At 45.1% G+C, this 11,492-nt stretch overlaps 1 protein-coding gene across 2 annotated transcripts in view; it reads right to left on the minus strand.

Moving 5' to 3' along the window:
- LOC115597193 (contactin-associated protein-like 4) overlaps positions 1-11,492 on the minus strand; it is a 77,483-nt gene that overhangs the window by 29,805 nt on the left and 36,186 nt on the right. For both annotated transcript variants that reach the window (XM_030442947.1, XM_030442948.1), the window contains 2 exons: positions 3,777-3,952; positions 3,507-3,653 (listed from right to left, as the gene is read on the minus strand). In XM_030442947.1, the coding sequence (XP_030298807.1) occupies positions 3,507-3,653; positions 3,777-3,952 (323 nt within the window). The remainder of the gene's footprint in view (positions 1-3,506; positions 3,654-3,776; positions 3,953-11,492) is intronic.

Genomic DNA, 11,492 nt, shown 5'->3' on the forward strand with positions numbered 1-11,492 from the left:
TTGCCGTCAAGCTGAAGAAGGAGTCCTACCGGGCCTGGCTGGCCCGGGGGACTCCTGAGGCAGCTGACGGGTACCGGCAGGCCAAGCGTGCGGCAGCACGGGCAGTCTCGGAAGCAAAAACTCGGGTCTGGGAAGAGTTCGGGGAGGCCATGGAGAAGGACTACCGGTCGGCCTCGAAGAAATTCTGGCAAACCATCCGGCGCCTCAGGAGGGGGAAACAGTCCTCCACCAACACTGTTTACAGTGGAGGTGGGGAGCTGTTGACCTCGACTGGGGACATCGTCGGGCGGTGGAAGGAATACTTCGAGGATCTCCTCAATCCCACTGACACGCCTTCCATTGAGGAAGCAGAGGCTGGGGACTCAGAGGTTGACCCATCCATCACCCAAGCCGAAGTCACTGAGGTAGTCCGTAAGCTCCTCAGTGGCAAAGCACCGGGGGTGGATGAGGTCCGCCCTGAGTACCTCAAGTCTCTGGATGTTGTGGGGCTGTCTTGGCTGACACGTCTCTACAGCATCGCGTGGCAGTCGGGGACAGTGCCTCTGGACTGGCAGACCGGGGTGGTGGTCCCTCTATTTAAAAAGGGGGACCGGAGGGTGTGCTCCAACTATCGGGGGATCACACTCCTCAGCCTCCCCGGGAAAGTCTATTCCAGGGTACTGGAGAGGAGAATTCGGCCGATAGTCGAACCTCGGATCCAGGAGGAACAATGCGGTTTTTGTCCTGGCCGTGGAACACTGGACCAGCTCTATACCCTCCGCAGGGTGCTCGAGGGTTCATGGGAGTTTGCCCAACCAGTCCACATGTGTTTTGTGGACTTGGAGAAGGCATTCGACCGTGTCCCTCGTGGCATACTGTGGGGGGTGCTCCGGGAGTACGGGGTCGGGGGCCCTCTGTTAAGGGCTGTGCGGTCCCTGTACTGCCGGAGCAGGAGCCTGGTTCGCATTGCCGGCAGTAAGTCAGACCTGTTCCCAGTGCATGTTGGACTCCGGCAGGGCTGCCCTTTGTCACCGGTTCTGTTCATTACTTTTATGGACAGAATTTCTAGGCGCAGCCACGGGCCGGAGGGGATCTGGTTCGGGAGCCAATGGATCTCGTCTATGCTTTTCGCGGATGACGTGGTCTTGTTGGCTCCTTCGGGCCGGGACCTCCAGCATGCCCTGGGGCGGTTTGCAGCCGAGTGTGAAGCGGCTGGGATGAGAATCAGCACCTCCAAATCCGAGGCCATGGTTCTCGACCGGAAAAAGGTGGCCTGCTCCCTCCAGGTGGGAGGAGAGTTCCTGCCTCAAGTGGAGGAGTTTAAGTATCTTGGGGTCTTGTTCACGAGTGAGGGAAGGACGGAGCGTGAGATTGACAGACGGATCGGTGCAGCGGCTGCAGTAATGCGGTCTTTGTATCGGTCTGTCGTGGTGAAGAGAGAGCTGAGCCGAAAGGCGAAGCTCTCGATTTACCAGTCAATCTACGTTCCGACCCTCACCTATGGCCATGAACTCTGGGTCATGACCGAAAGAATAAGATCCCGGATACAAGCGGCCGAAATGAGTTTCCTCCGCAGGGTGGCAGGGCGCTCCCTTAGAGATAGGGTGAAGAGCTCTGTCACCCGGGAGGAGCTCAGAGTAGAGCCGCTGCTCCTCCACATCGAGAGGAGCCAGCTGAGGTGGCTCGGGCATCTGTTTCGGATGCCCCCGGGACGCCTCCCTCGGGAGGTGTTCCTGGCATGTCCCTCCGGGAGGAGACCCCGAGGAAGACCCAGGACACGCTGGTGTGACTATGTCACTCAGCTGGCCTGGGAACGCCTTGGGGTCCTCCCGGAAGAGCTGGAGGCAGTATCCGGGGAGAGGGAAGTCTGGGTGTCCCTGCTCAGGCAGCTGCCCCCGCGACCCGGCCCCGGATAAGCGGAAGAAAATGGATGGATGGATGGAGGATGTAACTGTACTTCTTCAAATGTTAATAAGTGCACTTTAAGATAACATGTTTACCTTTCAGAGATGAAGATTGTGTACTTAACTTATCTCAGTCTTTCGCCTTAACGCTTTTATTATCTTCTGATCATAACGTGGTCAACAGTTTGCAGATAACAGTGACTGATACATAACTGACAATATAAGTGAAGTATCTGCAGTGTAAGCAACAATAGTTCAAGGACACCTCAAAGTGTATTATCGTGTTTCTGCACTGACATCATCAGTTTGCTTGCGGTCAGCCAAACACACGGTCGGTTCAGGTGCTTTTGATGCAGCAAAGTTATGTTGCCACGGTTACCGGCAGCTTAATAAGCAGTAATTTGCAGCGTGATTTAAGGGCCGTGGTTTAACTGTTAACTGGATGATTTTAATGAACACCTGTCAGGCAGTCAAAGATTTGACATTTACAAGGGGTGGTAGTGGGAGGTAACAAAGTACAGTGTGGTAACAGACTACACATTTTCCGGTGGTTTGTTGACTTTGCTTTCAAATAGAAAACTGGATCTTTTTCCATTTTCCTCAGCGCCACAACTACCAGCGACGCAGCCTGGCACCACATAGGGGAGACTGGGGTAAGTCGAGCCATTTTTCATATTTAGGATCACTACATCAAGGCAATCATTGTTTTGTCACTAACTAATATATCTGCATGTATTTCAGGATGTTGTGCATCCCTTCAAACAAACAGAATGAGTGTAAACATAACTGTGTCGATAATATAGCATGTCCAAAAAAAGTGGTCTTGTGGCACAACTTACCCCGTGTATGGGGTAAGTTGTGCATAGGAGCGGGGTAAGTTGAGCTAGCTCATAGATACCACAATGTATAAAACAAATTTAAAATGATCTATGTTGGTCTAAACATAATTCTCATGAAACTTATGATAGACTAAATTCACTTTCAAGAGTGAAAAATGTTTTTTTGGAAATAAATGTTGAACCACTTTACCCATGTGGTTCTTACCTTCACAGACTACAGGAGATGATGCCTTCCTCCTTAATATTTGGTCACATGATCAAAGTTTTTTACCGTTTCCCAGCAACAAGGGGTGGCTCAACTTACCCCAGTCTCCCCTACAAACGATGCCAGGCTGCCAGCCCAGTTCAAGAACAATTTGGGGATACACTCTTCCCTCACCACAGAGGGAATTATTTTGCTTTTCACCCTTCAAAATTAATTTGAGAGCTTCAGTCACTTTTATCAATATTAAATATTATCAACAAATTATTTGTTAGATTTCATAGATTTAAAGGGAATTCTGGTAGGCTATTTCTTTCACCTGGGCCCAACTTTTACTTTCAGTGCATTAAGTATATCAGGATACTAGTGTTTGGTGGTATTACTAATCATCCACCACTGTCAATTGTCTTGGTAGTATGTTAGGTGCTAAATGTCCCAGGTCACATTGTGTTCTCATGTCATCTCATGTCCAACCAAGAGTTATTATCTACGTCCCCATACCAGCCCTCAGATTGTGGATCCACAGTGGTAAACAGAAATCAACACACACACATTTCATCTGCACTCTGTGAGCCGGTTTACCTTCACAGTGACCCGCTGGTCTTCCTGTTTCGCGAGGTCCACCAGATTCACGCCGTTATAAACAAGGTTTTCCAAACAGCCTTTAAAGTTTCTGTGTGACCCGACTGACCTCCAAGAGCCGAGTGCCCGATCTGCTCCCACACTCATCTGCACGGAGACAAGCTTCAGCATAACACGCACATAAAACCACATTTTATATTGTAAAACTTGAGCAACTGTGACTCCATGTGGGTGTTTATGATGTCTGTGTGCACACTGACACAAACACACCTGGTCATGGTCCCAGTGGGTGAATCTTGGTGGAATCTGCACCCACAGTGTGTTTTTGTCCACGGTGAGGTTGAGGTGGGTGCTGTGATGCTCCACCGTGACGTCGTGCCAGTGCTGGTCGTCTAACAGGCTGCCCAGAGACACCAGATGCTGGGCGTCTGGAGAGGAGCGCCTGCCTGGAGGAGGAAGACGCAGCTAGATGAGGTAAAACACAATAATGGGAACAATCTGACAGAGAAAGTTAAGATATTGAATTTTTAAAACAAAAAAAAGAGTACAATAAATGAGTGCAGATGCCTGAAAACTGATACTGATATCAAATATTTGAGCTTGCTGAATGTTCTTTCTTCTGGCTGTCAGCTTGTCTCTTTTGTTAATTCTTAAGATTTTTCCTCATATTTTATTCAGGGAAGAAGTCCTGCTTTGATATATTCTCCTCTGTCTCCTTCTCTCTCTCTCTCTCTCTCTCTCTGGGAACAAAATGTACCTGCTAGTTTCGTACTCGTGACCGGCCTCACATCTCAGAAGCAGAACCAAATCTACATCTACAGCTATGAAAGCCCGAGAAAAGGCAGGTGATAACACCAAACACTAAAGGTAATAGAGAAAGAGATCGAACGGCATAAATAAATGACAAAGGAAATGCTCTTGGCTCTCTGCACTCCCCCAAAGTGTTGGCAGATCTGCCGGGGGGAGGGAGGTGAAGACAGACCTAAATGCACTCGATCATTAAATATGAATTAGATATTGTTTGAAAGGAGACAACGTTGTCTTTGTGGGAGAGGAAATAAAAGAGACAGGGGAGGGAAGACAGACAGGGGCCCAGACAGAGTCAAATGTGTTCAGTCATCAATCATCGCTGATCAGTCAGACAGACACTTTGGCACTGCAGAGAGAGACGGGTGAGAGCGAAGGAGACAGACAGATAAAGAGGGAGAGAGTGACGAGTACTTAATCATCAGCCGACAGATGTGAGCACATGTCGAAAAGGAGAGGGAAAAAGGGAAATGAAGGCGAGGTCGAGTGTATTTAATTGTTACTGATACACAAATCTTTCATTCGACGTTTGTGATGAACGCAGCTGCAAAATATCAAAGAGGCTCCGAGGAACATGTACAGGAAGCCGGCTGTTGGACCCCATTTCTACACTAACATAAGCTACTGAGACGAGGCACTCGAGAACGCGGATGTCGCAGAAAATACAACCCGAGTCCTTCATATAGAAATCCACATCCAATCCCTGAAGTCTGGCAGCATTTAACAACTTCCACAAACAACAAACAGGCTTGTATATGCAGCTGAGAGAGACTTGAATGTCTCATTCTTCACGTCATGTTACAAAAATGGCCCCAAAAATCTTCTCTTGCATCATAATCGTCTTTGGCAGGATGCAAGTGATGGTTCTTGCAAAATAGCATCGGGGGAACTTGCTCTGCAGCATGGCATTAAATCCCTGCGAGAGAAAGTAACCTGCCAATTGCAAAAAAATAACAATCACACCAAGTATCTGTTTAAAATCTAGACAAAAACCTCTTATTACACTTAATGTAAGTCAACTCCACCTAGAAAGTGGCTTTTCAGTGAGACAAATGGGATTTAATTAGAGGCAATTTTCACTTTTTTTCCATCGGCAGTTTGACTAAACATCTTGGATTCATTGTTTTTGTTGTTGTTTTATTTTGAAGTGGCATTTTCCTGTCTCATTTTTTCAGCCCTGGCTCTGGAAATTGGAAACAAAGACACGCAACACTATTAGCTGCGATCAGTGACAGGTGGCACGGGACCGGGGATGGGGAGATGGAGGCATCTACCAAGACATGTAAAAGTTGAAAGACGGATGTGAAGGTTGCTCTCTTTCTGCTTTAGGTGATTAAGACGATTGCTTCAGTAGCGTCATGTAGCATTAAACCATCTTACATTTACGTTCTCCAACATGTGCTGTTGTTCCGACGTTAACCATCTCATCCTTTTCCCAGCACGTAAACAATCTTTTAAAGCGAACTGTCGGAAACATCTCCCGTTTTTATTACACGAGAAGCTGTTTCAAGTTCCTCAAAGCCGGCTTTGCTTCTTACAGCGTGGCGTTCTGCGTTAGATCGTTCGAGACAGCTCCCCGAGGCAATATCACCTAATCATCGGCTGCCTTGCTTCTGCTGCTACATCTCTGAATCTAATTTTGTTGGGAGATATTGACAGGTCTTATCAGATGTCAGCGGGGCTGTAATCACATCAGCATTTTCATTTTAAGTCTGTTCAGCTTAAATGATCAGGACGGCGCACACAATCAGTCAACTCGGGCCGGAAAGAACAAGTTCTACTGCAGGAAAATGTATGAAATCTTTTTGAGAAATCAGACAAAAGGTTATTATTACACTAACATTCCACCTCTGTTTTACTTTTGGGCGACTTTTTTTTCGAGATGCATTGACAATAATTTAAAACTTTCTGTTATTACACAGGTGCTGTCAAATTGTCAGAACACTGCGCGCTGCCAGAATCAAGCAGACGCTGTAATTGTTTCTTTGTTCCTTTTGTATTTTACGTCCGCGGCTGTCTACAAAATCAGTCAACACGATCGGCGAGTTTTAAACATCGGCAACAATCAGCAATCTTTAAACATATCCACAGACGCGACTCCAGAAAGTGTCTGAAGACGCCTCGCTTCAAGAATTTATATAAAACAAGCCACTGAATGGAGGGCCCGTTTCAGCCTCGCAGGCTCTGCGGCTAATCAGCTTGTCATTGTGAGTCAAACATGGCACTGTGTGTTAGTGCAGCGAGTCGGCTCTGAGCTGTAAAATTAAGCACAGCCGGCTCTCTCCGACATGAATGTGTTGATTCTCGGATGAAGGCTAAGCTCTTTATTTACGACCCTGTAAGACTGAACACAAGTGAGACGCCTTCCTATAAATCCAGCCGGGTAGAATAGCATGGTAAGTCAATACTGCAGTATTGAACATGACACACAGCTCACCATTCACTGAGACAGCTGAGCTGACAGTCTGTATCCAGAATGAGTCATCATCAGCATCCAAAGAGCATCTGTACGTGTATATGTGGGTGCTTAGAAACGCTCTCAATGCTCAAGAATTCTCAATTTTTGTATAGAGAATAAATGAAATCAAATAAAAAGGAGCGAGACAGACCTGTGCTTCTGACATATTTCTGGTGCTTACAGTCCATGCAGTCTGTACATGATGGTGGTTCCAAATGCCTTCGAGCCTCCAGGCAGAGCAGCTTTAATACGACCACAAATCAATCTTCTCCATTTCAACAGCTTCTATCTGAAACTCGGAGCTCCAGAGGCAGCTCCTGTCAACTCCTCTGGGAAGAATTTGAGCCCTATTCCTCCAGGTTATAACTGAACCACACAGATAGAGAGCGCGATAGAGTTCAATTCCCTGATCAGTTTTTCCCTCTGCTCTCTGCAGGCTGCCCTTATCAGAAAAAATTACCAAATAGGTCGACTATGACAGCAGCTTATTATGTCTCATATTTCCGTTTCTTTTTAGGCAGTAATAAGGCAGCAATTTGTCAGTAGAGGAGGAAGTCGGGGGTGTAAGAGAGCAACAAGTCCACAGGAGGTTGGGTTTGATGGCTGAGTCAAACAAGCAGGGGACCGTCACCCAGGAGACCGCTGCTCATGCCCAGCGAGGAACCGAGAGTCAATATGTATACGTACGTGTCACAGGCACAATGTTGACATTTGTACAGAATTTGTCATATCACGTTCACATTACATGTTTACCTGACTGTCATAGCGGGAAGCAGATGGGTTGAGTTAGAGGCGACAAGGCCGCCAAACCGGTGACCGCGGCTTGAGTCTGCGTTTCAGCATTTGTCAGTGTGACACCACTGGATATATTTACGGAGAGCTGGGGGCAATTTACAGTCTTGTTTATGGCGACAAAGACCGAATATATTTGACGGGAAATCGGCCAATTTAAGCCGTGTTAATGGCAACCAAAAGAGACATTTGAGGCCAAACCATGATGTTTTCCTACCCCTGACCAAGTGTTTCCTGGCAGAGCATAAACACAGCGTTGTGACAAGAGAGAAATAAAAAAACTGAACTTAAAGGTTGAATATGTAATATGCTTATTAAAAGCTATATTTTTTCAAAAATAATACATCCACGGGGCGTTTAGAGGGGCGCAGATTAAAAGTAATGCGTTTCCTTGAAAAATTATATTTAGTCTGAAATAAATAATTTAAGAAATGTTGACGGGTTCGACAATGACTTCCTGTTTACATCGTACCAGCCAAATAGCAGCCGGCATTGCGGGTTGCCAATTTCGCAACCTTGGCAATGCTCGGCAAAGCTCGGCACAGCTAGGCTGACACTGGGTAAAATGGCGGAGTCTGCAAGCTCTTCAGAGCCTCAGCGAACGGTGTGTTATCTGTCCCAGCAGCTGAGTGACCGGAGAAGAGCAAAAACCAGAGTAAATATCGGTGAAGCATACGCTCGATGGACTCAGGTAAAGGATTTCCACGGCATCAAAACACACGCGGAAATGGCGAACTTTCTCCTGGATCGGTAAGCTAACTCGCTTGCTGACTTAGCTAACGTTACCTGTCGGTCAAACTCCTCTGCTATACTTATTTTCATTATATCACGTTGATCCTAGATATGAGAATACTGATCGTGACCCATCGACCTCCACACCCAGTAAACGGAGGAAACGGATGTTGTGAGGAAACACTGATATACGTCTGTCGGTTTGGACGTCCACACATTCAGTTGTTGGGTTGGATTTCCATAATTTTGTCTTGTGTCCATACGTGTACACAACGTACATGAACTGCACATACAGCGTGCCTTCCTTCATGCAAACAACTTTCCCATTTCAGAGTTTCTAAACTTTAAATTAAGCATACATAACATATAAGACCATCCTATACATTATGCATTTCTGGCAAGCTCTCTCATCTTCAGGAAAAAGAAACACTTGTTTTTTTTTTCTTACTGAAGCCTTCATCCTTAACAAACAAAAAGCTCAGCCAGAAGGCACAAGATCAGCGAACACTGATTCCTGGCACACTCACTCTCCCAAAAGTAGAGAAACAAGCTGAGCGTAATTATGAGCCAGTGAGCTACGGAACTACAAACATTATGATGAATGTATAGCAGCAAGGAAATGAGATGCTTTTGGAGAGAGCGCATGAATTTTAATAAGCCAGTGTATTTATTCAAACAGTTTGGACGGCTCCAGGCAAACAGAGTGGAACTAAGTGTCTTCTGTTAAGTGCTTCTGAAGGTTGTTTAGGGTACACCGGGGAGCAAAACCCTCATAATGGGGTTTTACAGTGGGGGCCAGACGTGCGCACACTAATGAGAATGGAATGCAGGTAAAGGTGCATGTTATTTATCTCTGTTTTTCAAAGTAAAAGTTTTAATGGGGTACAAAAGTGGCCTAAGTATTACGTCATTAGAGCCACAGAGCAACGATTCTCCCCGGTTTGAGTCAAGACACGCGTCCACTTATGTATCACGGACTCTGATGATGATGTATAGGAGCTCTGCGTGACAGACAATGCTGAATAACCAAATGTTCAAATCCTAAAATCATAGCGTTGCGGCGAAGAAGAAAGAGAAACACAATTAACCTTGTTGTCACTCTTCAAAGCAGCGGCATGTCTGAAATGAATCAAGTCAAGTTCAAGCCTCAAATTCACATTAATAGCACAGCAGAAAGAGAAGTAAAACACTGGTTTACAAATGGAAAATCTTCCCCTCAGTCTGTTTTCTCTTATGATTAATGAGCAGCTCCTGAATAACTCCGAATCGAGGACCAGAGAATAATGAACGCTGAGGCTGAGAGGTGGTTGAATGATTAGTTTGTAGATATCTATATGAGCTGAAATAAAAACTTTACTCGTAAGTCGTTTGTGAACCAGCTGCTTATTCATTAAAATCATTAGTGAAAGTGAAAGTCATAGTAACTCCTTCATCACCTCATGATAATCTGACGGACACCTTCCACTTTATGTCCCCTCAAGTAAAGATCTTAGAAGGTGGACTGTCATGGCACAAAACAACAGGGAGGTAGAGGAGAGATGGCGAATAAAGCTAGAAGATTATGTACAGAGTTGATATTTGGTGTGAGGACACCACCGTCACCACGAACTCAACCGCCAGAATGGAGGTTGGTTATGTTGGTTTCTGCAAACCACAGATGTGTTAAAACTTTGTGTCGCTGTTTGGCAAAGTTTTCTTGTCACAACGCTTTTGATCTGGTTAGGTTTAGGCACAAAAAACACTTGGTTAGGTTTAGGAAAATTATGCTTTGGCTTAAAATATCTGCTGTGCTCACCACAAACGCAGAAAGAGATATCCTGACTCCCCGTCATAAATATCTGTTTATTTCTTTACCACAAGCACTAATTGAAATGTTGAAACTCCACCACCATCCCCTCCACCATACCGACATGGAGGCCAGTATGTATTGGAAAAGTGAAATGACACAACTTCTTGTCAATGTGGTAGATAACTGTCCACAGTTTATTCAGGCGTGCTCCCAAAATTCAGCCTAGCAGAGACACAAGACTAACAATAACACGTTTTCCCCTCCAAAAGCATTTAATTTAGAAGTCAAAGCCAGTTTTTCAACTGTGCACACACGAGTGTCCTCCTGCTACATTCCTGCGACCACGAAGAGAATAAATTGTTTAGTGAATTCATGCATAAATCTAGTCCACCAACTGCTGCAGCAGGCTAAGACCTTTAATCATGCTTATTAAATTCACAAAAGCAATGTAGGTGTCCGTGTGAGGAGGACAGTCTCTCTCTGTTGCTCTTAAACAAATGACTTCAGGATGGATATGGATATGAAGCAGCATAAACTGCAGGACATGAGCTCAGCAGTTTAGAAGCCGCTGAAATGAAGAATAGTAGAGCAGTGTGACACATAAATCGAATGCCAGTGGAAATATTTCTCCACCACTTGTCTGAATGGTATTTCACTGCTATGTAAATCAACAGCATACCAGAATATATAAACCGCACAACAACTGAAAGAAGATGAGCTCAGCGACAAAATGAGCTCTCCAGCAGTTTAGTTCCACTTCCAAAGTTGAGAGAAGTCAAACGAATGGTCAGCAGATATCGAAATATCCTGACATATAGTACCTAGTAGTGATGAGCAATAACACCATTATTCACCATTATATAATCATATGTATCCGAATCTGTACTCGGATTGGGCGGGGCTTAAAAAGCATGTGGGAGGTGCTTAAACCAGAGAGGGTGTTATTCATTTAAAATAGCTGCTATAAGCCTGAAATGAACGTAAGGCGTTATCTTTATTAATCAGGTCAATGTTTTGATGTTTTTTTTATTTACTAGATTGAAAAAACTTCAGTCAGCTAACAAAATATGACACTATACCTCCATCTTCAGTGTCAGCTTTACAGATGGAGGGCTCCGCCTTTAAGTTAGCAATAATAGCTAAAATGCTACTTGTGGCTAGACTTTCAAAATAAAGGCGTCACAGCCAAGTTAGCAATAGCACACAATAATCAACATAGGGTTAGACTTTCAAAATAATGGCTCCACAGCCAGGTTGACAATACTACGTAACATGCAATGTGGTTCCAGACTTTCAAAATAAAGGCTCTGCACTCAAGTTAGCGGTAATACATAATTACTTACTACTTATGTCTCGTTACGTGAGTCACATCAGCTTACATATCACATAACTTAAAACAAATCAGTCT

Source organism: Sparus aurata, chromosome 15, assembly GCF_900880675.1.
Source record: "Sparus aurata chromosome 15, fSpaAur1.1, whole genome shotgun sequence".
In the NCBI taxonomy this organism is placed as follows: Eukaryota; Metazoa; Chordata; class Actinopteri; order Spariformes; family Sparidae; genus Sparus; species Sparus aurata.